The 27,104-nt window shown below is 56.1% G+C and overlaps 11 protein-coding genes across 11 annotated transcripts; 4 read left to right on the top strand and 7 right to left on the bottom strand.

The window, feature by feature from the left end:
* Positions 1-666: 666 nt before the first annotated feature.
* PG985_014490 (uncharacterized protein) lies at positions 667-2,974 on the top strand (the record flags this gene model as incomplete). The annotated part of the gene is made up of 5 exons (XM_066834256.1): positions 667-685; positions 1,364-1,649; positions 1,962-2,105; positions 2,169-2,646; positions 2,702-2,974. 5 exons carry the CDS (start codon positions 667-669, stop codon positions 2,972-2,974), a joined length of 1,200 nt encoding a protein of 399 aa, XP_066678996.1.
* A 337-nt stretch (positions 2,975-3,311) lies between these two features.
* PG985_014491 (uncharacterized protein) lies at positions 3,312-4,930 on the bottom strand (the record flags this gene model as incomplete). Its single annotated transcript, XM_066834257.1, has 3 exons — positions 3,312-3,348; positions 3,433-4,219; positions 4,300-4,930. 3 exons carry the CDS (start codon positions 4,928-4,930, stop codon positions 3,312-3,314), a joined length of 1,455 nt encoding a protein of 484 aa, XP_066678997.1.
* A 619-nt stretch (positions 4,931-5,549) lies between these two features.
* On the bottom strand, positions 5,550-7,052 carry PG985_014492 (glucooligosaccharide oxidase; the record flags this gene model as incomplete). Its single annotated transcript, XM_066834258.1, has 1 exon — positions 5,550-7,052. One exon carries the CDS (start codon positions 7,050-7,052, stop codon positions 5,550-5,552), a length of 1,503 nt encoding a protein of 500 aa, XP_066678998.1.
* A 1,357-nt stretch (positions 7,053-8,409) lies between these two features.
* On the bottom strand, positions 8,410-9,900 carry PG985_014493 (uncharacterized protein; the record flags this gene model as incomplete). Its single annotated transcript, XM_066834259.1, has 2 exons — positions 8,410-9,443; positions 9,516-9,900. 2 exons carry the CDS (start codon positions 9,898-9,900, stop codon positions 8,410-8,412), a joined length of 1,419 nt encoding a protein of 472 aa, XP_066678999.1.
* A 628-nt stretch (positions 9,901-10,528) lies between these two features.
* PG985_014494 (uncharacterized protein) lies at positions 10,529-11,812 on the bottom strand (the record flags this gene model as incomplete). The annotated part of the gene is made up of 1 exon (XM_066834260.1): positions 10,529-11,812. One exon carries the CDS (start codon positions 11,810-11,812, stop codon positions 10,529-10,531), a length of 1,284 nt encoding a protein of 427 aa, XP_066679000.1.
* A 1,067-nt stretch (positions 11,813-12,879) lies between these two features.
* PG985_014495 (uncharacterized protein) lies at positions 12,880-13,875 on the bottom strand (the record flags this gene model as incomplete). The annotated part of the gene is made up of 1 exon (XM_066834261.1): positions 12,880-13,875. The coding sequence occupies one exon, from the start codon at positions 13,873-13,875 to the stop codon at positions 12,880-12,882; it is 996 nt and encodes a 331-aa protein (XP_066679001.1).
* A 1,027-nt stretch (positions 13,876-14,902) lies between these two features.
* PG985_014496 (1- 4-beta cellobiohydrolase) lies at positions 14,903-16,491 on the bottom strand (the record flags this gene model as incomplete). Its single annotated transcript, XM_066834262.1, has 3 exons — positions 14,903-15,588; positions 15,677-16,329; positions 16,391-16,491. 3 exons carry the CDS (start codon positions 16,489-16,491, stop codon positions 14,903-14,905), a joined length of 1,440 nt encoding a protein of 479 aa, XP_066679002.1.
* A 1,942-nt stretch (positions 16,492-18,433) lies between these two features.
* On the top strand, positions 18,434-19,744 carry PG985_014497 (adaptor complexes medium subunit family protein; the record flags this gene model as incomplete). Its single annotated transcript, XM_066834263.1, has 1 exon — positions 18,434-19,744. The coding sequence occupies one exon, from the start codon at positions 18,434-18,436 to the stop codon at positions 19,742-19,744; it is 1,311 nt and encodes a 436-aa protein (XP_066679003.1).
* Positions 19,745-20,500: 756 nt separating this feature from the next.
* PG985_014498 (MFS transporter) lies at positions 20,501-21,389 on the top strand (the record flags this gene model as incomplete). The annotated part of the gene is made up of 2 exons (XM_066834264.1): positions 20,501-20,750; positions 20,845-21,389. 2 exons carry the CDS (start codon positions 20,501-20,503, stop codon positions 21,387-21,389), a joined length of 795 nt encoding a protein of 264 aa, XP_066679004.1.
* A 2,082-nt stretch (positions 21,390-23,471) lies between these two features.
* PG985_014499 (uncharacterized protein) lies at positions 23,472-24,308 on the top strand (the record flags this gene model as incomplete). The annotated part of the gene is made up of 2 exons (XM_066834265.1): positions 23,472-23,691; positions 23,773-24,308. 2 exons carry the CDS (start codon positions 23,472-23,474, stop codon positions 24,306-24,308), a joined length of 756 nt encoding a protein of 251 aa, XP_066679005.1.
* Positions 24,309-24,988: 680 nt separating this feature from the next.
* Positions 24,989-26,857, bottom strand: PG985_014500 (quinate permease; the record flags this gene model as incomplete). Its single annotated transcript, XM_066834266.1, has 3 exons — positions 24,989-26,446; positions 26,549-26,676; positions 26,755-26,857. 3 exons carry the CDS (start codon positions 26,855-26,857, stop codon positions 24,989-24,991), a joined length of 1,689 nt encoding a protein of 562 aa, XP_066679006.1.
* Between the last annotated feature and the right edge of the window lie 247 nt (positions 26,858-27,104).

The following is a 27,104-nucleotide window of genomic DNA, read 5'->3' on the forward strand; positions in this document are numbered from 1 at the left end:
GTTTCGCGACATGCTTTGACGGTCAGGCGATGATGCTCTTTTGTCATGAGCCTAAAGCGTACCACACCTGGAGCATCTCTCCAGTGTTCATACATCGATACCATATTGATGGAGTCCATAATTGAGCAAATCGCCATTTATCAGCCACTGCCTAAGCCGTATGTATGAGGCCCAAGTGGCTCGTGGCTTGCATAGTGTCGTGAGAAAAGGGGGCTGTTTGCTCCGTGAATTGTGTCAGGACCCCTGAACGTTGGCCCGTCAGAAGAGGGAGAAGATAGAAATGCCCACGACATGGTGACGACGTGATGCTAGCCCTGTAGGGCTTGTTAAGAAACTGTTAATCGTGGCTGACGAGAATGAGTGCGAGTGAGGTGGCGATGTTGTAGTCAAGAGACCAGAACAGATCATTTCCGTTTCAAATTCGAACCATGTCAAGCTTCAACGTGTGTGCGTCGCATTGGTACCCGGCTTGGCAGGATTTCTTGAAGGCAGATATCCTCTTGTACTGTTCGGCCAGACTTCGAGCGCGAAGCCCTTAACGTGCAGAGGCGACCTCACCCTAGGAGGGTTGCATGATGTTCGGGGTCTCGGGGCATACTCTTGATCAGTGGGGGGTAGTGTGCCGCCGGCACTACAGCCCATTCGCTGTTAAACGGCTTGCCCAAAATGCCTGTCAGGCCAAAAGGTTCGATGTGCGTCGTGATATATATTGGCTGTGTCGTAAGCTACCTAGACCCTGGCTGGAACCTGCCAAATCCGGCCTTTTCAAACGTCAGCTTCGTTGCGAAGTCGGACCACATTTCTCATCAATGGCTGATCGACTCTCCATTCGCATGCATGTCTACACGAACCATACATGCTCCCAGTAGAACGCGACGAAAGTACGCTGCCGCATGACCCAAGCTGCCATTCCCCTTAAAGCTTCAATTCGTCAACGTGGGGAGGTGGTAACGGGGTGATTGTTGCACTGGCTCCAGGTTGCACAAGGATGACTGTGCTGTCCAGCGGCTTCTCCGGAAGCGTTGCGTCTAACTGAACCATGAGGGCAGACTGGCGGTACAGGGCGCTTAGTTCGAGCTGAAACGTACGCGCGGCGCTTGCCAGGTTGGTTAGAATGAAGCTGTTTTCCCCATAGACATATCTCAGCTGGTAGGCTGACTGGTTGAGCTCGACTGTGGCGGGATCAACCAAGCGCGGAGCCACCAAGAGATCGGCATCGATCGCTGAGCGAACGCCTAGGAACTCTGCAATCATGACCCAAACGTAGACACAGGGATACTCATAGTAATGCGCGGCTCCGTGCCATGGGCTTCCGTCGATGTAATAAACGTAGTCCATATCATAACGCTCTCCCATGACGTAGTCTTCGCTGCGGCCCATCTCGGCGACTGTCTCGAGTTGAGTGAGCAGCACGTCTCCCCTGCCGCGCCAGGCCCAGTATGCCGCGTCCCAGCACCAGTACCGGCCGGCGGCACAGAGATCGTACGGTCCACCGTCGCCAATTTCGCTGCGCGTGTAGTTGGCGATTCGAGCGGACAGGAAAGTTGGAAAGCGCTGGAATTCGTCCATCTCGCGTTTCACCAAGTCTGTGACATGGCTGGTTTGAGCTGGGTCGGTGGCACCAAGCATAACGGGAAGGATATTTGCCAGTAGGTGGATATGGTCATGGACGATGCCGGATCGGTCGACCCAGTCAACGAAACGATTGTTCGCGTGGTCCCAGTACCCGACTGGGAGTGGTTGGGCCAAGGTATCATTGAGTACTTTGGCTATCCCTTCGTAGTGCAGTGCACTGTCATTACGACCCAGAAGTCGCTCAAGCTGCGCAAGAAGACCAAAAGACCTAAAAGCAAGCGCCGATGACATGGTTTCACGCCCATCCTTCATCACTTGGTCCTCGTAATAGACATCGGACCATAAGCGACCCAGTTTGTCTATATGAGATTCAACTAGCTGCATAGCTCCTTCTATGCCGGGGATATTGGCACGGAGCCATTCAAAGTCTTTGGTGCGAGCGACGTAGAGCCAAACCGACTCGACCAGCTCCACATTGCCCGTGATCAGGAACATGTTGGCATTGGTGGCGCCATCTTCACTGTTGCGCCGTATGTGATACTCGCGGCGGCCATCCGGCTGCAGTGAGCAAGGGGCACGCCAAAGTTGGCAAGGGTCTTCTCGGGCCAAGCGGAGATCGAGTTCGATCATCCGGCGCACCACCGCAAGATCGAAGGAACTGCCCGACGCAATCCGCCCCTTCACTTGGAACTCATGGTCAACGTCGGGATACGTGCCTTGGTACTTGTCGGCCAGCGTACTGACAACATACCCCTCCGAGATGGGATACTCGGCGGCGGCAGTGCGCTCAATGACGCACGGCAGCATGGTGCCCCAGTAGAAGCCTGCAAGCGCATCAGAGAGGCGATCGGCGCCAGGGAAAGTAAGAGAGAACTCGTCGCCATGGATATCGGCATAAGGCCGCGCTCGGTGTTGTGTCAGGAACACCAGAGAGGCGTTGGCGGCGAGTCGTGCTTGGCCATGTTCAAAGTAAACCGAGAGGGAGCCGTTAGCGGTAATCATCCAGGCCGAGTCGCTGGAGTTGGACAGCTCGGGCAAAACCCAGCCACGGCCATATCCTTGGAGAGGAACGTGCGATGCATTGCTTGGTAAAACGTATTCGCCATCGGTCTGATCGAGAAGGAAGACCAGACTGGGCGGGAAGTGGAAGACGAGGTCCGACTTTCCAGATGCAGCAGTGGCTTTCCAGATTCGGCGGTCGACCTGTGCTAAATCGCCAGCGACTGGGGGTGGGGGCGCAGCTGCTCCAGCTGAGACGCAGGGCGACTGGAAGACAGCAGAAGAAAGTAGGATCCACGTCAGCACGAGCACCTTCATTTTCCTGATGTTGGGTCTCACGGCAAAGTATATCGCAACACGAAGAAAGCTGTGGGTTGCTATCAAGAGGAAAGAACATTGAAGGATTCTGCTCAGGAGGGAGCTGCACCTGCCAGACGGCCAGATGTTTAAGGTGTTGGTGCGGGGAAATCAATTCACCTCGTGACAGTCGCTATTCCTGGATAGCGAGGGCAGCGGCAGAAACTCGAAAATTCGAAAAGCATGTAGTGTTTACCTAGATAACTCGAGTAGCAAGAAAAACCCGTTGGGTTATCAACTATTATACATTTGGTAGAACCAGATTTGATGAGAGAAACGAATCGCAGAGGCATGCCGATTCGCGATTGGTAGTATTCACGCTTCGTCCGTCCTAATAACCGGTCCTCTTCCTCTTGAAGGTGCCATCCTGGAATCCGAACTCAGTCGACGCGCCTTCGCTTATTGATGCCAGACGCCCTAGAGGTCGAACAAACATTTAAGTGTCAGTCATGGGGTCCATACCAGTACACATAAGAGAGGGTGTGTGTGTGTGTAACGTACCTCTTAAAGACGCTGCCCACCGGCGTGTCTTCTTCGTCGTAGCCGTCACTACTTTCATCAAAGAAGGAGTCGTCGTCGCGATACGGGTTCACCGAGGCCCGCCTCTTTTTGCTGCCGGCTTGGGCGTAGGACACCGCGCCAGCGGCATTAGGAGCTCGTGCTGCTGGAGGGTTGCCTTCGAAAGTCAAGTTCACCTGTTGCAGCCAACTCTCCGTCTCTCTTGCTGCTTCTAACGTCCCTACCGTTATACTCTTCCCCGCGTTCTCGTCGTTCTTCGACCTTTGAGCCGGGAGGGTCATCTCCGCGGGCAGCATGGTGCGGTCCACGGGGAGGGGCGCGAGCCGAAGAGGATCAGCGGCCCACGCTGCGTGTTGTGTGATGAAACCTTTCGAGCTCACGCTGTTCGATGAATCCGCGATTGCGTTTCGCGCCCATGTTAATACCTGACCCTCGGCTGCCAGGAGATTGTTGACCTGATCCTTCAACCAATTCGCCTTATTGTGCATGTGTCCGACCTCCGTGCTGCCCTGCAGGAGCCGGGCCGTCTGGTACACGGCTTCTAGGTACGCTGCGAAAAGGGGATCCACCTTTCTAATGACCCTGGTGAACACCGTCTTATCTTTGTCTAGATCTTTGGCGTAGCCTCCACGCTCTGTCTGCGAAGATTCCTCCATGAAGAACACGCGCCAGTTGATGAATCCGTCTATATAGTTGATATGGGCATGCATGTTCTTGCGGGAAGGGCTCGCATTGGTCCATCTCTCTCCACGTAGAACCGCGAGCCGAGCTGGAGTTGGAAAGGGGTTACCATGGGGCTCGTTCCCTTTGCATAAGGATTTCAGGGGGGAAGGGGGAGTCACAACGTACTCAGCTCCAGTGCCTCCTCAGGCGCCATTCTGTAGACTGCAATGAAATTCTGGCGGCAGAGTGTGTTCCGTAGGCCATCGACACCCGGGTTAGGTCCAGGGAGTCTTCTCCCCTGGATTGCCAAGGCGTCGCCGACCAAGCTGAATCTATGGGCCAAGGCATTGTAGTCGCGGATGAACGGCGTAACCACGGTCTGAAAATAGTTTCTTTTGTAGTCCCAGTGAGGATCGCGTCGTAAAGTCTGCGCATATTTTCTGACCAGGATCGAATGAAAACTCTGGACCTGCTCCATGGCGTACCTGTGGGCGGCCTCCGCGCTGGCGTCACCGACGAGGGCCCGTCCCATGCCTGTTTTATAGTCCTCTGACCTTATTGGACGCTCTAGGAGGAACTTTTTCGCTGCAGGGTTTGCTAAAACCTCTTTTGGGCGTGCCGATCTTCCCGCAGGGTTCCCCGAGGGGTTGTTCTCGTCCGCTATCCTGAACGAATTGGTGTTGGCCCCCATCTCCCTGAGAATGTTCCTGATCCCCTGTTCGACGCGATTACCAAGTCCGGAACCCTTTTGTACATCTTCCAAACGGAGCAGCACATTAGTGCGTCCCGGATCAGGATCAGGGTTGTTGTTTGCCATTTTGCAGATAGTCAAGTAAAGTCTCTACAATGAAAATGTGTGAATATATGTCAGGAAGTTAAGGATGGTGTGGCTGGCAGAGCTCGAGAGATGTAGCTCATCCATGTGTCTTTGTTCTTGATACTCGTAGCCGGAAGCGGTCCCTTGCCTGGAGGAAAAAAGACCTGACCCAAGACAGAGTATCAAAGACATCGGAGTGCCTGCTTTGGCAATGTCTTCCAACCAAACTAACCCCGTTTCGGTGTTGTACATTCCAGGCAGTAATTATACTGCTTAAACTCAGTAAAACCATTTGGCTATTGTGTCAGAGCTGGTCCATACTTGACTCAAATTGGTGGCATGGAAGTGGTTAGTATACATTATAATAAAAAAAGTGTTACTTGGGTTCTCTTACGCTTATGTAATAAGTAAATCTCTCTTAAACGCCTGATGCCTCTTAATGGTGCGGCGGTCACAGAGATATGAATCCAATCAAATATCACAGAGTATATAGATCTTGCTCATCGTGCTCATTAATCGTCCGGCTCTGCCTGGCCTGTCTATAGCATTCGTCTACTCGTACACACTCCCGTCTGCCTCACGACTCTTCGGTATCCCCGGCGTATCCAACCCCAGCCATTTACAAAATAGACTGCGGGTGCGCAAAGACGTTTCCAGGATCCATCTTCCGCTTGATGGCGCGCAGCCGGCGCAGGACCTCGTCTCCATAGTAGAGCGCGTGCGCCTGCTCGCGTGACAGGCTCGAGTCGGTGTAGTTGATATAGGCCGCGCAGCGACCGTCCATGTGCCGGGTCATGGCCTCGTTGAGGCCCTCGACGAAGACAAGGCCCGACTTGGGAAACTGTTTGTTCTCGTGGAAGAAGGCATAGTGCTGCGCCACCCATAGGCTGGATCGGTGCGGGTATGCCGCGTCGCCGTGTCGGGGAATGCGGTTAATCTGGCTGTCGGCTCCGCCATACAGGTCGATGATGATGAACCAGCCGACCTCTTCTTCTTCATCCTCCTTTCCGTCCCCTTCCTTCTCTGCGTGGGTCTTGGGCGCAGATATCGACTCGATATGCTGGAAGTAGCTCGTCAGCGCGGCAGCTGACAGTCCTGGCTCTGGCACCGTCACGCTCTTGGCGAAGAAGTTGCTGTGCCCCTTGTATGTCAAACCTGTCGCCAGTGGATCGCCCCCAGACTGCGACTCAAGGTTCTCGAGCCACTCCAGCAACTTGCACTGACTGCCCCCTTCGGGCATCTTGGGGAAGCATTGGAGCAGAGCGGGACGAATCTTCTCCGCAAAGGTCTTGTGGGCACCCAGGTACACGCCGCTCAGGCCGAACCGTCGCTTGCCTAGGTTCACCCCGAAGCTGAGGTACCGATCGACCACGGCGCCGTCCTGCATGAGTTCCTGTAGCTTCAGCATGGCGGATACCGCGCCCTGCACCCCCACATCGTCAATCAAATCCCCGAACTCGAACGTCCAGCGGACGACCTGCTTGGGCGCCGGCTGTGTCTCCAAGTAGAAGTTCACGACGATACCAAACGAGTCGGCCGCGCCGCGCATTGCGTAAAAGAGGTCCGCGTTCTCGTCCGCGTCGGCGTAGACCAGGCGCCCGTCCGCGAGGACGACGTCCAGGCCGAGGATCTGGTCCATGGCGAGGCCCCAGGCGCGGGAGCAGTGACCGTAGCCGCCGTGGGTGAAGTGGCCGCCAATACCGACGCTGGGGCAGGTGCCGTGGGCGAGGGCGCGTTCTCCCTGGTTGAAGAGCCGCAGGGCCAGGTTTCCGAGCCGGACGCCGCCGCCCACGCGCGCGATCGCGCCCAGGCTCTCGTGTCCGTGCTCGTAGCAGATTTCCACGTCCTGGAGGCGGCGCAGGTCGATCACCACGGCGCCGTCTCGGCCTCCGTGGCTGAAGGAGGTGTAAGAGTGGCCGCCGCAGCGGGCTTGGACCTGGAGGCCGTGGCGGGCTGCGCTGGCTACTGCTGCGGCCACCTGCTCTGCCGTCTCGGGCAGCACGACGGCCAGGGGGGTGTACGGGAGCCGGATGTTGTACGTGGCCGCGTAGTCTTGCCAGTCGTGGCTGTTGGCCGTCTTGGCCTGGATGGCCTGCTCGAGAAGTTCGTTGACAAATTCCATGTTGGTTGCCATAATCAATGATGTTTCTTTGGTGCTTCTCTCGTTCGTGGTGGTTTCTGAAATCTTTTTTTATTGAAAATGGGTATTGTTCGAAATTCGTTTGTTGGACGATAATGAACGTACCTGTGGTTCTTAAATCTCCCGATGCGTATTTGGCGATTGTTCTGGAGATAGCTATCTCCGGTATGGGTCGTTGTGAAGGTTTCAAGAACAATCGGTAAGGTTGATGTTTACGTTTGGAACGAACGGTTCTTGTGCTTAGTTTCTGTAACTAAAATATTGAGCTTACCTGGATTTCGGGTCGTGAAGAGAAAACCAAAATAAAAGAAAATATATAGCTGGGATCTCGGGTGAGTACTTTGCCCAAAGACGCAACGTTGGCTCATTTGCAGCACACTGATTCCTGGCTGGTTGCACAGTCCGAGAGTTTTGATTGCAATTGCTAGCAAAGCTGGTAAAATGGCAACAGACCAAGGGGTGTATAGTCACTGTGGCTGGCAACCCCCCTTAGTCCAAGGGTAATTAGAGTGTCTGTCTTATGGGTCACGTCGGCGAGAAAGGAGGGTTATGGGAAAAGGAGTAATATGTTACACAAGGATTGTGCCCATGACGCTGGAATTATTCATGGAGTAATCAGCACGTGAAACCTTTGATGGACAAGCTCAAGTTCATAGACGGTCTTTGAATAAATTGGCATGTTTGAGTTCAGATTAGTGAGCTTCTATATGCATATATTTATGCATTCATTCATAGAGAAAACAGGATGTTTATCGCGTAACGTCGCAGTACGAATAAAGTTGTTATCGATGGATCACAGAATCATGTGTTCATATGTGTTTACTGAATGTTCAGGGCAGCCGACTTTGTCGCAGAGTCGAGAAATCTAAACAACCAACAGGTATGACACACGTAGAACGCTTGATTTGGTAGAGTGTTGTCAAGGTGAGCTAGGTCACACGAGAGTGTGATAATTATGCATCAGTGTGTCTCTATGCTCAATGACGAGTCTCATATTGAGACGGTACTCTCTTATATATAGATAGATTCCCTAACTTTCGTATAATCTTGGGGAGTGTGGAGGTTGTTTAATTTGACTTTATGGTCCCGACGGTTCGGGAGGTTCCAGCCCACCGGGTGCCTCACCTGCCCCTGAGCACAGGAACTCAAAACACAACGGGCAGCCCGCTTGCTCTCAGCTACTTTGTTCAAGCTAGATATACAATGCGTAATTGTCAAAAGCGATAAGGAATTAAATCGAAAACTAGAAATATCCTCCCCATATGAACTGAACCCGCCTAAAACTCCCATGTATGCCACCCCTATCCGCTCCCCGATCTCACTCTCTTGACAAAGTCTCTCAAAATCCCGAAGTCTTCCGTTTCTTAGCACTCGTTGCCTCATTGTCCCGCGGCTCCGAGTCCGAGTCATCCCACCAGCGGTCATGCTTGCCATTTCCCCCGCCGTTCCCGTCGTCCCTCTTCTTCCAGGGGAACGGCTGTTTGGCACTACCAAACTTGCCAGAGTTCGGCGGGTTTTGGGTGTTGTCGTTCTTCCTCCAGGAGCCCTTCGACGCGCTATAACCACCACCGCCCTGCTTAGTTTTCGCAGTGTTTTGGTTGCCGGAGGTTGCTTGGGTGCCGGAAGGTCTTGCTTGGGTGCCGGAAGGTCCTGCCTGGGTGCCGGAAGGTCCTGCTTGGGTGCCAGAAGGCCCTGCTTGTGTGCCTGAGGGTCCTGCAGTGCTTTCACTCTTCTTCTTCGCTCCGAATGCTTTAAAAATCTTTTTGCCACCGCCCGAGCCATATGTCGACGTCTTTTGGTTGCTGGCGCTCGCTGTGGGCTGCGGCGGCGGCTGGACGTTGCCCGTGGGCGGCGGCACCGCCTGCGTCCCGCTGCCCGAAGCCGACGGTGGGCCGGCGGTGCCCATCAAGGAGGGCATGTCGGGAACCTGCTGCATCACCACCTCGGGCCTGGTCGGGAACCCGCTGGACGTGTGCTGCACCTTCATGATGGTCCCGCGCCGAATCTGCCGGATCAGCCGGCTCAGGTCGTGCTTGACGGTGATGTCGGTGACCTCTTGGTTCACGTGCCGCAAGGCTGGGAGGAGCTGGTTCCAGTGCCAGGGGACCTGGATGCCGCCGGGGCCCGGGCCAGGGCCCCGTTCTCGCCGCTCGCGGACGGCCCCTGTCATTTTCTCGACGGCGACCCGCATGAGCGTGTCCAGGCGGAGCAGGTCTTCCCGGATGGACCGGCCCAGGGTGTAGATGGCCAGGAAGCCGCGTACGTCCTCCCGCCAGCCGAAGTACTCTTCCAGGTAGTTCGCCATGTAGCTGAAGAGCTTGGAGCCCTCCGACTGCCGGCCTGTCACCTCCGATGTCTCCTTGGTGTAGCGATCTGTGCAGATGCGTGTCAGCAGATATTAATACCCCCCCGTTCGTTTTTCACCCTCTTCTCTTTGGTACTTACACATATCAAACAGGTCCTTCTCGGATATGAAGTACAAATCTTCAAAAAGTGCGCTGAGCGCAGGCACACCGCGTCTGTTGTGGTGTACGTTCATCGGTAGCAGGAGCATATCTGCTCGCAGGTCATACGAGTGGACCACTGTATTGAATTCCTCCACCAGTGTAGAGTACCCTTCCGTGATGTAGTCATTGCCGACCCAAGCCTTGTTATCAGGGTAGTCCCTCACGAGGGTGATGATGTTTCTGGTACGGGTAGCGTGCCAAGCCTTGGCCCACTTGATGCAAACGTCGACCATCTCGCTGGGAGTCAAGATGTTGGCGTACTCGGCGCCGAACGCCGCCACAAATTTGCGGGAGAGTTCGGTCGGTTGGTTGGGGTCGGCCATTGTCAATTTATGGTTGCTTTTTTTTCCTATTATTTACGTGGTCGTGTTGTGTATTCACTATTGTCCCAACCGGGAACACTTGATGATGCGTGTCCGTCAGTCATATTGCTCATCTAGGCACAAAGGGGGTCTCGCAGAGCTGAAAACGGCAGGCCCCTTTCATCGTGCCTGACATGTCACGTCAAAGCGCCGTAGTTCTATTGAGTAGCAACAACGAGGACAAAGCTGTCTCGTCGTCAACTATGGCATTAGACCTCTTTTGATGTCAATAGGGTTGTACCTGTAACAAGAAGCGTACTCGAACGGACATATTGATGGGGAGTCTGCGAAGACTGCGCTCTATACCCAGAGGCGGCTATCGGGCAATATCAAGAACCTTTATGATAGCAATATGCCTACTGATTACCTTGACTTATTGGGGTAAACCACATCATCTCCTCAACGGCAATCAGCTGGATACTGTACTAAGAAGGGTTTTATGCACTTGAGATAGTAGATCATCGATGTGCTAAAACGTCAATCATAATATTAATCATGAATAAACACCACCAGCTCCAACCTATGCAAATTCCTCTCTATGTCTTATCTAAACACGCTGTGGGAAACCACCTCTTTACGTCTATCCACCCTACAGCTTCTTCTGCCGGGCCTTGCCGCGGCCACCGAAGCCCCAGCCGATCTGGTTCGCCATCTTGACCTCCGTCTCGAGCTCGTCGGCGAGGGTGTAGACCAGGCCGGGGTTCTTCTGGAACCAGCGGCCGGCCATGACGACATCGAGGCCGGACTGCAGCAGCTGCTCGGCGAGGGGCCCGTTGTTGATGCCGCCGACGGCCGAGACGGCCATGCCGGTCTGGTCGCCCAGGGCCTTCTTGATGGCCTGGGAGAAGTGCGACTGGTAGCCCGGGCCGGGCTTGATGGGCGCCGCGGCCTTGGGGTGCGCCCCGCCGCTCGAGACGTCGAGCAGGTCGACGCCGCGCGCCGCCAGCAGGGGCGCCAGCTTCTCGGACTGGGCGACGGTCCAGGAGGCCTCGGCGGACGGGTGGAACTCGGCGCGCATCTCGCTGCCCTCCTCGCTGAACTCGAACCAGTCGGACGCGCTGATGCGGACGAACAGCGGCATGTCCTCGGGGATGGCGGCGCGGACCTGCTCGGCCACCTCGAGCAGGAGCCGGGTGCGGTTCTCGAAGGAGCCGCCGTACTGGTCGGTCCGCTTGTTGCTGACGGGGCTCAGGAACTCGTGCAGCAGGTAGCCGTGGGCGCTGTGGATCTCGATCACATCAAAACCGGCCCGGACGGCGCGCTTCGCGGCCGCGACGAAGTCCTTCTTGAACTGCTCGATCTCCTCGAGCGACAGGGCGCGCGGGGTCGGGTTGACGCCGTCGAGCCAGGCGATGGCCGAGGGGGCGACGACGTCGTCGGGCCAGCCGCCGACCTCCTTGGTGGCGACGCCGTTGAGGTCGAGCCAGGGGGCGACGCAGGTGGCCTTGCGGCCGGCGTGGGCGAGCTGGATGGCGATCTTCTGGGACTGGCCGTGGGCGAACTCGACGATGCGCTTCAGGGGCTCGATCTGGCCGTCCTCCCAAAGACCAACATCCTGCGGGGTGATGCGGCCGTTGGCCTGGACGGCGGTGGCCTCGACGATGGCCAGGCCCGGGCCGCGCTGGATGATGCCGCCCAGATGGGTCAGGTGCCAGTCGTTGGCGTAGCCGTTCTGGGCCGAGTACTGGCACAGCGGCGACAGGAAGACGCGGTTCTGGAAGGTGACGCCGCGCAGCTTCAGCGGGGTGAAGAGCTTGGGCAGGGGCTGGCCCTCGAGCTTGGAGGCGACGCCGCTGCCCGAGGGAGGGACCTGGGCCGGGGTGAAGTAGGAGATGCCCTCGGCGGCGACGTTGTCGATGGCCTCGTTCGACATGATGTAGGTGTTCTAAGGAAAGTAGGTTGAAAATGAAACGCTAACGACAATGAAGCAGTAGCAGTTTACTAAAATTCAATGACTTATTGGTCTATCGCAGCAAACCAGATAAACTGCCGAGTAGCGATCGAAACTGCCTTCAACTCGTGGCAACCTCTCGGGCTTTATATCCGAGCCATCTAATGTGGTACCATCGCATCGGCATTAGTAACATGTAGTCCAGATTATCCACTCGAAACAGACATTAATAAGCTGGAAAGAATCATACGGCATACAACGCACTGCTGCCACCTGCCTTTGCATTGCGTACGCCCAAAATAGCGTGCAATCTGCAGCACGCGAGCATGTAGGTTGCGGGCCGTTGCTAGCTCTGCAGACAGGCGGTGGCACTAAGGGCGAACTTTCACCCCCAATCGTTGGCGATTACCAATTCGCGAAAGCTCCATCTCAAGATGGAAATATTCCGCATCCGCCCGCACTCTAGAATGACCCAAGACTAGATAGCACGCCATCCAGGTACCGGGCCAATTATATCTCAAGATGCATCATGTATCCTTTAGGCTATTCCATCAAAGTCTTTCCTAGAACAGTGCATATGCCGCGACGGGTGGTTTCATCTCAGACCTTGATCAGGCGCCAGAAGTCACCAGAAGCTGCGCTGTGGAGGAATGAATTTGAGGTCCTCGGGCCAGGTTCGGTGGTCGTGCCCATAAAGCAGGAATGAACTTGCGAGGCGACAAATCGAGCCATTCGCCTCAACTATCGTCTCCCTCCACTCTTTTCTCCATCATGCCATTAAAGCCGAATCCAGTCCACATTCTAGAAGCTGCGAAGGCGGTCTGGCCGCGCCTTCGAATAGGCACTCGACACGGAAGACATCACGAATTGGGACATCTGCACGACTGATGTGTTAAACATGTTGTTGTTTGTACAAGTATATTGTAGATTCATGAACCGCTAGCTTCTAACACCAGCCCAAAAAGAAGTATTTACAGAAAACCCTGCCCTATTCAACAATAGTAGCAGACATGATTTAGCATCGGCAACAAATATGACCAAGCTAAAATTTAGATCTTGAGGAATCGGCTGCGCGAGTTCCAGCCGACCGCCTCGACCGACCGCTTGCCCATGAGCTTGACGCTCTCCGCAAAGTCCGACGTGCCATGGCTGGGGTCGGCGTCGCGCTGCTTGCACGTCTGCTTGTCGCCGGCCTTGCCCTTGTCGCCGTCGACGGGGGCGAAGTGGTACTTGTCGCTGGTGGTCGCGACCATGTTCTTGGCGGCGGTGGGGGTCCAGCCGTTGATGAAGTCGCCGTGCGAGCAGTAGATGTTGTCGCCGCAGGCCTGGCGGAAGGGCGCCACGCCGTCCCAGCCGCCGGGCAGCACCTTGCGCGCGTCGTAGCGGATGCTGAAGCGCAGCTGCGGCATGCTCTTCATGCCCTGCGGGCACCAGTTGGGCGTCCCGTGCGCGCGGTCCTTGTAGCCCGTCTCGAGCGTCGCCTCGTTGACGCACTGCGGGAAGTAGAGCAGCGTCTGGATGTGCGTGTCGCACGTCTTGCTCGGGAAGCCGTTCTTGTCGGCCGGCGGCGGCGGGTTCATGCCCTCGCACACCCACTCGATCTTGGCCTCGGCCGGCATGTCGCCGGGCTTGGTGCCCTCGGCCTTGCCCGCCACCATCTTGAGGTCCTGCGGGAAGGGCACCTCGGCGGGGGTCTCGCCGAGGTTGTAGTAGGCGCTGAAGCGCGACAGGGGCACGGGCTCGTACGACTTGCCGCCGTCCTTGGTGTAGAGGAAGGTGGGCACCCAGTAGATGGACAGGTCGTTGGGGTTGTCGGCGTTGGTGCACGAGTTGGCCAGCTCGGCGCTCGTGTTGGTGCTGGCCGTCACGCCGTCGGCGCCGAAGAAGGAGTGCAGGTGCGACTTGTCGAACGCGCCGGGGAACACGATCGGGTCGATGTTCTTGGTCATGAAGGGGACAGGTACGTTGACCTGCGTGTAGGCGAGCGCCGCTTGGGCGAAGAGGGCGACGGCAGCGCCGCTCGAAAGAATGGAAGAGGAAGGCATCCTGATGCTGCGAAAGAGTGTAAAAGGTTGAAGTTGAAGGTTGAACGGGACAGAAAGTCAAGTCACCGGCGAAACGAATGTACAAGGTTTGAACGAAAGGTGCGAGAAGAACAAGCGGCTCAGAGATGAATCAAACGAACATGATGAGGAATGTTGCAGGGCGTGCCATGCCTCGAGTATTTATCTAATATCGCATCTATGTCCATTGCGCAGTGATCCCATGCCGATCACATCCCACTCCACTTGGAATACGCTGGTGATGAGGCTCCGCGACTCGTCAAGATGTAACCATCGTCGGCCATGACTCTGCGGTTTAATTGGTTTTGGGCTTGGCGCCGTTTCAACGCCCGTCCAAGGTGGAGCTGCACCCGAGTGCCGGGGACCCTATTTTGGTAGAATGGTAAGTCGAGGCGGTTGAAACCGTGACACTGCCGATGTTTACTGGCGCTGGCCTCCGCCAGCAGGGCAACGCTCGCTTTGAGCGTTCAGATGAAAACCGGGGTGTCGAATGTTTGGAGTAAATGAACTACGCCGTCATCTCCCTTCCCCCCTTGACTAACCGAGAGAACCAGCATGCGGCCTGTTTCAAGCGGTTCAAGCAAGCAGCCAACAGCTTCTTGATAGTTTCGGTACTCGAGACGGAATAGGCAAGTCTCTAGCAATTTTCAATCGATGCATTTCCACTCGACTTTCCTTTCGGGCGATCTTAGACTAATTGACTAGCTTACCGGTAACCACTCGGAAACTTATCTTGGGACCGTGATTCGATGACCAGGGACTCGGTATACGTGCACTGATGTTTCTCGGGAAGTTTACCCAATAATTGTACTAGCAAGAAAGGCTCCGACCTCAGTTTCCAAAGCAAGTTATGTAAGTAGATGTCAATATGTAACAGGAGAAATAGATACACTCGAACCACCCAATCTTCCTAGGTCGCAATCCCCAAACCCTATAAGATTCGCTTCCGCCCATCTTCATGAGCCGAGCCCCATTGCATGAATGCATGCACCACCCCCCACATCTACTACTACTGGAAGGGCGGGTTGGCGTTCTTGAACAGCTGCTCAAAGTAAGCCTCGAACCAAGTGCCGGCCTCGGGCGCCGGCTTCATGGCGTCCTCGAGCCCGCAGTGGAAGTCGTAGCGGGCGGCCGAGGTGTCGGAAGTACCGTCGCACTCGCCGCCGGGCTTGACCCAGACGAAGGCGTCGAGCAGGCTGGAGCCCGTCTCGGCCGTGGGCCGGAGCCCGAACCCCGTGCCCAGCACGTTGCACCAGTCGCCCCACTCGCGCTGCCCCGTCGGCTGCTTGCCGCTGCGGCCCGTGTCGGTGATGAAGTGGGCGTCCCAGCCCTGCGCTTTCAGGAGCGGCTGGAAGGCCTCGATGTAGTGCTTCTCGTCGTAGTTGGCATTGCCCTGCGTGTACGACGGGGCCGAGGCGAGGCTCCAGGCGTTGTAGTTGGCGATGTTGGTCGCGAGGCCCCGCAGCGCCTTGGGGCTGCCCGCGTTCTTGTACAGCTGCGCGTACATCTTGGCCGCCGGGTCCAGGTTGGCGGGCCAGCCCAGCCAGCCGGCGTGGCCGGCGTCCAGGTACATGGCGACGTTGGGCTTGTTCAGCTTCTCGATGGCGTACAGGGTGCACTCGTGGTAAGCGGCCTGGGCGCCGGCGCACTTGGCGACGTTTAGGTTGGTGACCATGTTGGCCAAGCTATCGGGCTCTGGCATTGTTGTTCGTCAGCAGTGTGGTCTGGGGTCAAGGGGTTGCTCAAGCAACGACAGCGTTCAGAGCAGAGCTTGTTGACTTACCAATGACAAGGGGCATGCGGACGTCAGGGTACGCCTCGACCAATTCAGCAATCGCGTCGATGTACTCCTTGTACTTGGCAACACCACCATCGGCAATGGCAAACTCGCCGTTGGAAGCAGCGGCGGCGCAGTCACGGTCGGGAAGATCGTAGACGACGAAGAGTCCGGCCTTGGGCGGGTTCGCGCCGGCTTGGTTCTCCTTGCGGATCTGGGCCAGGTAGTCGGCCATCAGGGGCACCTTGGAGCGGGTGTCCAGCCACATGTAGCTGGGCACCTTGCCGACCTGGTTGGCCACGGCGCCGAGCGTGGGGACGGCGTAGGCCGAGACCTCGGACGCGTAGTATGGGTTAGCCCACATGGCGACGCCCGAGTACGGGTTGCCGGACCAGCTGGCAGTTCCGCTGCCGCCAGGGGCCGGGGGCGCGGTTGTCGTGCCGCTGCCTCCGGTGGTGGTGGGCGGAGGAGCCCGAGTGGAGGTGGTGGTCGCCCTGGTCGTGCTCGATGCCTTAGTGGTGGTGGTAGGAGGGGCAGGGGCAGCAGTGGTCGTGGCCTGGCCGGGGATGCATTGGAAGTAGTAGTCGTTGCTCTTCACGCATGTGTAGCCACTGGTGCAGCAGGTAGAGCCGGACCAACCTTGACCTCCACACTGGGACCTGTTCGTTTCTGTCAGTCGGCGCGCAATAAGGAGGTATGTAGATGACAGAATTATCTTACCAAGCGGCGCCGCAGTTCTGGCGCTCCTCGATCTTTCCATCGAAAGGGGCTGCTAGAGCTAGAGAGCTCAGAGCAGCAAGGACGAAAGTCTTTGCCGCCATTGCGTTCAAGGTCTGGAAGGGCACTCTGATGGGGATACTTGGTGTTGTTTGCCTGCCTGACTATCGTGAGATTCTTCTTTCAGCCATCGAAGGGCATCGAGCCCTTTATATCGATACAGCAACATCCCTGGTGGATCCTATCACAAATCGGAAAGGCGTATCATTAATCAAGGAGGGATATCACTAATCGGATAGACGGGATCAGTGGCACTGGCAGCATCCGCAAGTCCAACTCGGGACAGCCTCCACATGCTATTCCGGCGGCATAGCGCATGCTGTCGGGTGATTTCTGGGATGGCCAAGTCTTAGCACCTCTTGAAAGCCAGACACAGTCGGAGTGCGGTCCGCGGACTCGAGCGCCAGGCAAACACCGGACGCTAGCTCAGTACTAGTCCCCGTACGTGCAGGAAGCAAGGTATCGTGAGATTCATGGGTTCAGGGCGTCAGGCGAGCTGATCAGCGTGGGGGCATTTTCTATCTAAGTTTGGTAGCGAATAATCCCGCCAACCAGATCTTGGTTCAGGCGGCTCTGGGCTTGCAGAGGCACGATATAGCGTGGTTCCTGGGTCGGTGGCCAATGGCCATTGTGGTGACATTCTCGGAAAGTTACCCTCCATGTAGTTCCCAAACGGAAGTCCATGTCGTGCGGAGAAGTTGGGGAACGAACAGTCAAGCCAATATCACGGAAAGGGTAGCACAACGTTCCGGAAATTTGCTCTCATTTCAGCTTTTGGTTCCACTGGGACACGACGAGTAAGGGGATGACAGGTCTTGTTCGTGTTATGCTGTGTAATCCTCCGTCGAGTATGCAGACAGGGTGGGTGTTTACGAAAGTGGCGTCAAAAGAGGTATGCGGACATGTTGCGGAGGGGGCGCAAGCAGAAGAGTAGAAGGACTGAGCAAGTCGACAAGCGGCACACAAATATCGAATGGAAGCAAGATGGTAGATTCGTTACTGGTGCAATGTTGACAAGCACAAAGCTTGGCAGAGCCCAGTACCAGGGATCGACGGGTATAGTAATATCGGACTCATGAGCTCAAGGGTTCGCAATATCGGAGCCAACGCCTACTGGGCTGCCTTACCTGCGCATCTTACAGAGGACGGGAGGCAGGCAGATACATGTAACATAAATTTATATTGCCGATGATGTAGTTTCTTACCATAGACATATGCAAGCCATTGTCGATAACTGTCAAAACATGCCGTGTCCTGTTGTTACCAAGCAAGAAGGGATCAGCTGCTAAGCTTTGATAGAGGCTTGAAATAACGCCTGGCGACAGAGTTGTGTCGAGTGCACTGAAGCGTTATTGTCTTGCAAATTAGTAGCTATGAGATTGCAGGTAGTTGCTTCATAGGGAACGGGCAGAAATCACCGAAGCCCAAGATGAACGGAATGATCCGTCATAATCAGCGCATGTAAGCTGATACTTGATGTAGGTACGACGCGTGGTGGTGTTGCGGCGATGTTGGTAAGTTCTCGCGTTATTCTGGGCAGTTCAATTGATTGATTCTAAGTGCGAGGCAGCTTTGAGCCCCGCGCCAGACAGCAGCGCAGCGCACCTGCCTGTCACCTTGGTTTTTACAGCGGCCAGCAGCGGGATCCCCAAAAGGTTAGGCCGACAATTGCCCGCCTTGCAGTGTACGTACTTCCCCTTACCTAAGGCACTCGGCGCTGGCATCCACCACCCACCCAATCAAGCATTGGCCTGTGATCGCGCTACAGTGGATGGAATTCGTGGAGGAAATCCCCCCTTTAGAGCCGGCCAGCCAAGAGCAAGGGGGCCCTAAGCTCAATTCAAACCTCCGTCCCCCGTGCATCCGTATCACGTATCGCATTGCATCGCATCGCCGCCCGAACACGCCCAAAAACTTGCCCAAAACGGAGAATCCCCAGCTGCTCCCAGGACACCGCCCTTCCGTCCCGAGGCCTCCTCCGCCAAGATGCTTTCGGGCATTCTGATCTTCAATCAGAAGGGCGAGAACCTCATCTTTCGCGCGTTCCGGAACGACTGCCGCCCCCGCCTCGCCGACGTCTTCCGCATCCAGGTCATCTCCAACCCCCAGGTTCGCTCGCCCATCCTGACCCTCGGCAGCACCACCTTCAGCCATGTCAAACACGAGAACATCTACCTGGTGGCCATCACCAAGAGCAACGCCAATGCCGCCCTCGTCTTCGAGTTCCTCTACCGGCTCATCCAGCTGGGCCGGGGCTACTTTGGCAAGTTTGACGAGGAGGCCGTGAAGAACAACTTCGTCTTGGTGTACGAGCTGCTCGACGAGATCATCGACTTCGGGTACCCCCAGAACACCGAAACCGACACCCTCAAGATGTACATCACCACCGAAGGCGTCAAGTCGGAACGAGCCCCCGAAGACTCGGCCAAGATTACAATGCAGGCAACGGGCGCCCTGTCATGGCGCAAGGCAGATGTCAAGTACCGCAAGAACGAGGCGTTTGTGGACGTCATCGAGGACGTCAACCTGCTCATGTCGGCTACGGGCACTGTGCTACGGGCCGACGTTACGGGCCAGATCATCATGCGCGCATATCTGTCCGGCACCCCTGAGTGCAAGTTCGGCCTGAACGATAGACTGCTCCTCGACCACGACGGCCTGCAATCGCTGCCCAGTGGGAACAGGTTGGGGACTAAGGCTACTAAGGCTGCTGCTGGAAGTGTGACGCTGGAGGACTGCCAGTTCCACCAATGCGTCAAGCTGGGCAAGTTCGACACCGACCGAATCATCTCCTTCGTCCCTCCCGACGGCGAGTTCGAGCTCATGCGCTACCGAGCCACCGAAAACGTCAACCTCCCCTTCAAGGTACACGCCATCGTCAACGAGGTGGGCAAGACCAAGGTGGAGTTCAGCATTGGCGTCAAGGCCAACTTCGGCAGCAAGCTGTTCGCAACCAACGTGGTCGTGAAGATCCCGACCCCCCTCAACACCGCCCGCATAACCGAACGATGCACCCAGGGCAAGGCCAAGTACGAGCCCAGCGAGAACAACATTGTGTGGAAGATTGGCCGGTTCACCGGCCAGAGCGAATACGTGTTGAGCGCCGAGGCCGAGCTCACGAGCATGACCAACCAGAAGGCCTGGTCGCGACCTCCGCTGAGCATGCACTTCAGTCTCCTGATGTTTACCAGCTCCGGCCTGCTGGTCAGATACCTCAAGGTGTTCGAGAAGAGTAATTATTCCAGCGTGAAGTGGGTGCGCTACATGACGAGGGCAGGCTCGTACGAGATCAGGTGAGTCCATTTGCTGGCAATCTATACCCGACATCTTGCTAATCAAGTGTATTCAGATTTTGATACCCGAGTCCGTTGATTCGCCCCAAAGCCAGAGCTATATCTCTGGTGTTCAAAAAACTGCCGATCCGGCTTCGGGCCAGATTAATATACCCCACACAGTCAAAACTACATAGATCTTAGTCTCGGCTTCTGGCCGATGGCCGGTATTTGCAGTCGGTGTTTGATGCCTGGGAGCACCGGCGATCTGTACGATCCATCATATAATGAGCCCCGTTTAACGCCGGTCTCCGTTGCGGTAGATGTTGTGTGACGCAAGCCGGAGATGCGCTCCACTGCGCTTATATGAGCATGCCATGCCGGAGACGCAAGTGACGGAAGCTGACTGGCTGGCGACATGGAGACATGTGTAAGCCGCGGCCGACCCGGGATTTGTAGCATGACGTTCGGGTTTCGTCAGGAAAGAAACAGCTGAGAAAGCATAATCTTCTGCTACTGCCTATGTATTATTGGATCTTGGAGGCTCGCGTGCCACTAGTGTGTTATGTCGGAAACTTGATCGCAAATGACCTAATAGTGGTTTAGTTATGCCGCCGTGGTTAATTATTTATATATTTCAAGAGGAAAGCCGTCCTCGGTTCTTGCAAACCAGGTATAACATGCTTCGTCTAAATAGCACCGCAGTTTTCAATTCAGAAAGTTACAATCACCACATACACGTCTTCCCATCTTGATCATCTGCGTCATCACTCAAGCAACCATGTCACCCGCTTCTTCGACGACACCGGCAGCGTCGGCCGAGGACATTGCCAAGCATGGCTGGACCGCCGTGCCGAGAGACGCCGACGCCATTTTCGGCGATAGGCCGTTCCTGCATGAGCCGGCCCCCGTCTTGGTGGAGGACATCCCCTTCCCGTCCGACGATCCGCTCGTGGCCAAGGTGCAGGAATACGTGAGGCGAGAGCTTCCGGAGCCGACTTTCAATCATTCGATGCGTGTATACAGCTTTGGTAAATACCCACTTTGATCTGCTTACTTCCCTGTCACTCCTTTTCATGGTCCCCTACATTTCTCGTGCTTATTCACTGTCCTCATCGCGTCCAGGCTACTGCATCCTAAAGCACCAGTTCCCAGAGCACTTCGAGTCCCTCTCGCTCTCGACCTGGGCCCTCACGGCGCTCCTGCACGACATCGGCACCGCGCGGCGCAACCTGACATCCACGCTGCTGTCCTTTGAGTTCTGGGGCGGCTTCCACGCCCTGAACCTACTTTCACCCTCGTCGTCCTCCCCTTCCCCTCTGCCGCTGGAGTCGCCCGCCCCCCGGCCCCAGGCCGAGGCCGTCGCCGAGGCCATCATCCGCCACCAGGACCTCGGTACCGAGGGCACGATCTCGCTGCTCGGGCAGGTCGCGCAGCTGGCCACCGTGTACGACAATATGGGGGCGCGGCCGGAGCTGGTGCACGCGCGTACTCGGGATGCTGTGGTCGGGCGCTGGACCCGGCTGGGCTGGAGTGCTTGTTTCGAGGGCGTGATTCGCGAGGAGATGGGGTTGAAGCCTTGGGGGCATACGAGTCACTTGGGCGAGGCGTTTCCGAGGGGGGTGAGGGAGAATGGGGAGACGGGGTTGATGAGTGGGTATGAGAAGTAGGAAAGGGGTAAAGAGACGAGCTGGCTCAGCCTATGCACTTGCGATGTACAGATGGTGGTTTCAGAACATTGTTAAAGGATATATGACTTCTATGTATTCTCGAGGATACATAGCACTTCCGGGTATCCGCAATGTCATTGACTAGTTTTTAAGAAGATCTGTGACAACATTGGCCATGAGCAGTAGCCAAGAGCATGCACATGCGATGCCGATGCAGTAGAACTGGGCCCCTTACCATCACGGCAGCATCGTGCAGTTCTATGCCGTTACCACACCTTCGAGTGGGAATTTTCCAGCGAACGAAACCCGAGGAGACAGGTTTGGGCATTGATGTTTCACGTGGTACCCATGTTCCCGTCGTTGTTGATGACGACTGATATCCCGTCACATGGAGCGCTGGAAGCGAGATGGCACTCTTGCAATCTTCGCGACTGAGTAGAAAGACGTAAATGGCTCAAAAGAATATCATTTCATTGTCCAACGAGAAAACATCTTGGTGCTGGCCAGTAAACCAGATCTTGTCTTTTTTCAGTCTGACCTACACAGAGAGCAAAGCTTCTACGCCAGAATGGGTACTCGAGACGACACCTCTAAGATGCGCAGTCAGTACTATATATGCGTCTGATGTTGTGACGACTTCGCCTCGAAAGAGGGCATCTTAGATAGTAAAGTCAACTTTGGTGGGCTTTTCTGGATGACCTTCTGGGCGGGATAGGGAGTGAAGCTAACCTCCTCGAAGTGGTGTCATGTCTTTGGTAAAGGAGAGGAGCAAGAGAACAAATCGATTATTCGGGATTTCAATTAGGTTCTATTAAGGATGTTAGAAGATTGGATTGAACGTCCAGGGATGGTGAGTATTTAGGGATCTGGCCATGGGACAAGATGGCATGGTGGTGATCCATCCAGAGCGTCGCCCCTTGGCTCTTGGTTGAACGGCATGGAATGAAACATGCTTGGCCAGATTGCTTGTAATAACTGGCTGAGGCGCTAGAACAACGTGCGGAAGCAAGATGGGTTGGTCATTGGCTTGAGGTGAGAAATAAGCCTTATTAGGGGCTTAGGCACTGCGGCCGGGCCGGGTCGAACTCAAATCCCAGGGCTGTTACGGAAACGGAATTAGTTCAGGGGTTACGGTTTATACGAAGTTAGCTTTCGGGACTGGACTCACGGTTTCTTTCCCCTTACTCTAGTTTTCACAATACTGGACCCTGATTCGAGTGTGTGCAAACAGCTATAGGTCGGGGATCAGTTCAGCCGACCTAACTTGCTTTCAATATGTGAGGATCCGGATGAGGCATATAAACCATTATTTTCCAATGCAGTGATGACTTGCCTAGAATAGTGTGCACCAAAAAGACACGCAGAATGACGCATCGGGACCATATACTCCGATGATGCCAACCAGGCGGTCGCATCTCGACCTGGCTTTCCGCCTTGGGGCCATGCAAGCATGTGATGATCGGGACCGGTCGACGCCATGATCAGCGCCTCATCTTACCAAGTGAGCGACTAGACCGCCCAGTTGAGCTTTACCCCAGATTTCCCTGGGCTGCTTCCAGACAGAAGTGCCCCTATGCGACTCGACTATTGGATGATCGCCACTTCACTGCCACTCCGCTACGGATGCCCTCGGATGTAAGAAACTCTCTTTGACCTCCCACTTCCTCAGGCAGGGCACCGTTCAGGAGGCGCCCCCTTGGCTGCTCTGGCCATTGGGTAAATCTCCTGAAGGCCTGTTGGGGGCGGCCTCGAATGTGGCAAGATGCAGTGCCCGTGGTATCAAGACCTTCCTTCTAGTGCTTAGACGAGTGCTGTAAGATCTTTACTTAAGGCGTCGCCGTCCCTCCCCCATCGTCCGAATGTTTCTACTACTCACCAACCACAGTCACTCACTTCAGCCCCTATTCCAACAGCAGCAACAGCTTCTTCAACTTACGTCTTTACTTAATACCCATTTCTTCGACAATCTCGTTCATCTCTCTCTTATCCATTACATCTCCTCTTCGTGTTCTCACATTCCAACCCCTAATAGCACCAACCACCAACCCATCCCAACCAAATCAACTCACCACTACCGCCAAAATGAAGTACTCTTTCACCGCCGCCGCCCTCTTCACCCTCGTCGCGACCCAGGACCTCTCGAGCATCCCGGCCTGCGCTGCCCCTTGCCTGCAGAGCGCCGTCTCCTCTTCCACCAGCTGCACCATGACCGACTACAAGTGCATCTGCAACGACATGGACGCCGTCCAGGCCGCCGGCAGCAGCTGTGTCATGGACAAGTGCGGTGCCCAGGTCGCCGTCTGTACGTGCCTTTTTCCTCAATCCCTCTCACGTTCACCCACTTCCCCTATCAATCACTGACCAGAGCACCTCCCCACCACAGCCACCGTCGTCCCCGCCCTCAAGAGCTTCTGCGCCAAGGCCCTCGCCGCCCCCGCCCCCGCCCCCGAAGCCGCCACGAGCCCGGCCCCCGAAGCCCCGGCCACCTACCCAGCCTCGGCCCCCGCCGCGGCCAGCACCCCCTGCACCGAGGAGGAGCAATCGACCTCGGCCCCGGCGCCGGAGTCGACCAGCGAGTGCACCGAGTCGAGCGCCATGGCCGCGACCTCGACCCCCGAGGCCATGAGCACCGCCTCCCCCGAATCCACCTCCTCCTCCGTCTGCGAGCAAGAGGCCACCGCCTCCGAGACCTCGAGCTACGCCGCCATGTCGGCCCCCGCCAGCGCCAGCATGAGCGGAAGCTACCCCACCGGCACCTACGGCTCCAGCCCCGCCGGCACCACGCCCATCGTCCAGGCCGGCGGCAACTACAGCACCTCGGGCGTCAGCCCCAAGCAGCCCGTCGCCACGGCCGGGGCCGCCGTCGGGGGGTCGGTCGGCGCCCTGGCCGCCTTTGCTCTTGCCGCCCTCGCCTTCTAAAGAAAAGAGAGAGAGAGCCACCGGCAGTGTCTGTTTTCTAAGATTGTCTCGACGTCCCTTTTCTTCTTTTTGAGTCCTCCTTTCTTCGTCCTTCCCATAGCCACACGCACCACGATCTCATGAAATGATTGATGCGCCATGCTCACATGATGAACGGTTTCCAAGATACTAAAAAGGGGGCGGGGTTTGGTATTATCCTTTTTTCTGTTTTGTTTTTCGGTTTTCTCTATCTGCTTCTACTAGAATGTCATAACAAATGGTTGAGGATGGGGGTGTTCTTTGCTCTTCGGTGGTGTGGAACTGGTTCAGGGGCTTAATGGATTATAGAATGAATGCAAACGTAAAGTCGGAAATTCAAATCTAATTCTGTGGCTCTCACTACTCTTCCTCGCTAAATGTTCTTGGTGACGTTTGGCTGTCTTGGTCTCTGTGTCTTTTGATCGCAATGCATTGTGCGACATCCTACAATTATTGCATGTCGCTTCTTCTGGACTCTCATTTTATCGTTCAGGAAGAACCGCGCTTCAATGTCATATATGAAGATATGTAGCAAGTACATTTGATGATCCAAAACATACCGTTGACCGGCATGCTTCCTTAAACATAATCGCAAATCCCCTTCCAACAGATGTGTGTATACTGAACTACCAAACAGATCACTACCCAGCATCCGAGCAACATCACGGACCCTTGCTCTCAATCTCCTCCACCATCTCCTCCTTACTATCCCGTGTCGCAGTCGTCGCCACCGTATCTTCGGGAAGAACGGGCTTACCCCGAATCTGCGCCCAGACGACCTTGACCGTCGACTTGGCGAAAAGCGCGTCCATTTGCTCCAACATGACACCTAAAGCAAGTACGAGGTCAGTAATATGAACGAAATCCGGACAAGATGAGACGAGAACGATGGAAGGCAGCTTACCCTTGGTTTCGGGAACAAAGAAGAACGCCCAGACCCCCATGGACACCAAGATAGACCCGAAGAAGAAATAGGCCCCGTAGCCGAGATCGGAAATCATGTAGGGCGTGAAGCGCGCAATAATGAACGAGCCCAGCCAGGTGACCGCGGTGGTCAGCGCCACGCACAGCATGCGGATATCGAGCGGGAAGATCTCCGAAGCATACGTCCAAGTGATGCCCTGCCAGGTGGCGCAGATAATGAACCCGTTGACGTAAACGCAGACCATGGCCAGGTACCCCCAAGCATCGCGGGTGACAGCGCCCGCCGCCGCCGCCGCCTCGGGATCGGCGCGCATCACGTAGCCGCCGATATACCACATGGGAATACAGCCCAGAGCAGCGCCCCAGACGAGGCCCTTGCGGCGGCCGACGCGCTCGATGACGACGAACGTGAAGGTGATCATGCCGAGCGTCTTGGCGATGCCGTAGAAGCCCGTGCTAAATAGCTTGAGGGAGGTGCCCTGCACGCCCAGGGTCGCGAAGATGCGCGGCGCGTAGTAGGTAATGATATTGACCCCCGTGAAGCTCTGTAGGAACATGAGCGAAACACCAATGGCGACACGGTTGCGCACGCCGCGCTGCAGCAGCTTGCGGGCCTGCTCGCGCTTGGAGCGGTGGAGGGTCGAGCGCTCCTCGACCTGGGCGCGGATCTCGGCCATCTCGCGGGCGACGTAGTCGTGGTCCGCGGGCAGGCCGCGGACGCGCGCGAGGACGCGGGCGGCGCCCTCGAAGTCGTCGCCCCTCGCCAGCCAGCGCGGCGACTCGGGGCAGAAGAGCAGCATGCCGAAGAAGAGGCCGACGCCCGGGACCAGCTGCAGGGCCAGCGGGATGATCCACTGCGCCTGCGCGCTCTGGCTGATGGTCTGGTCCGTCGCGTAGTTGATCCAGAAGCCCAGCATCCCCCCGCCCTGCGACGCGATCTCGAAGATGCCCACGAGCCGGCCCCGGATCGAGGGCGGCGCCACCTCGGCGATGTACACGGGCACCACGAGCGACGACGAGCCGATCCCCAGGCCCGCGATGGCGCGGCCTCCGTAGATCAGGTTCAGGCTGCCGCGCGACGCCGTCATGAGGGTGGCGCCGAGCAGGAACACCAGAGAGGCGCACAAGATGGCGATGCGGCGGCCGAACTTCTCCGCGATGGGGAAGGAGAGGAGGGCGCCGAAGAAACAGCCGGCCTTGTGAGCGATAGGAGGTCAGCATGGAAGGTCACGTGGAATCCCGAGAACCAACCCATATTTCGCATAACGTAGTGTCCAGTGTGTTATGTTGTTACTTACTTGGAATGCCGAGACGATGTTGCCTTGAATGGTGTCACGGGTAGTCTTGTCGACGCCCTCCCAACCAAAGTCACGGATGAACGATTCCAGAGCCATGGTGCCGCCAATGACGGCCGTGTCGTATCCCACTAGCGAGCGAACGAAATGGTTAGAACCTCCATAACATAGTGTATAACAACGAAATCACGGTGATGAGGGTTTCATACTGGCCAGGGCCGACATGGATGCCACGACGGCGATAAGGTGGATGTGCCAGTTTCGCACTTCCGGGGGATCACGCGTCCCCGAGGCGTGGGTATTCCAACCCATGTTGGCAGGTCGACGAGGTAAGGCTGTCTATATATATGTTGTGACGATATCTGGGCGAAACAAGACAGCACGCGACCAGATGCTGGCTTTCCTCAGCAGTGTCGTTGTCGTTGTTAACCAAGGAAAAATTTCTTGAAGCAGCAGTGCACGCAGAACAAATATAATGGCCACGCTGAACGGAGTGCCCGAAATCAAAGGTGGTCGACGCGAGCAAGATATGCAAGAGCCAGAGAGCGAACAGAGGATA

The sequence above is a fragment of the Apiospora marii genome (genome assembly GCF_038362585.1).
Source record: "Apiospora marii strain CBS 49790 chromosome Unknown utg000011l_segment0_segment0, whole genome shotgun sequence".
In the NCBI taxonomy this organism is placed as follows: domain Eukaryota; kingdom Fungi; phylum Ascomycota; class Sordariomycetes; order Amphisphaeriales; family Apiosporaceae; genus Apiospora; species Apiospora marii.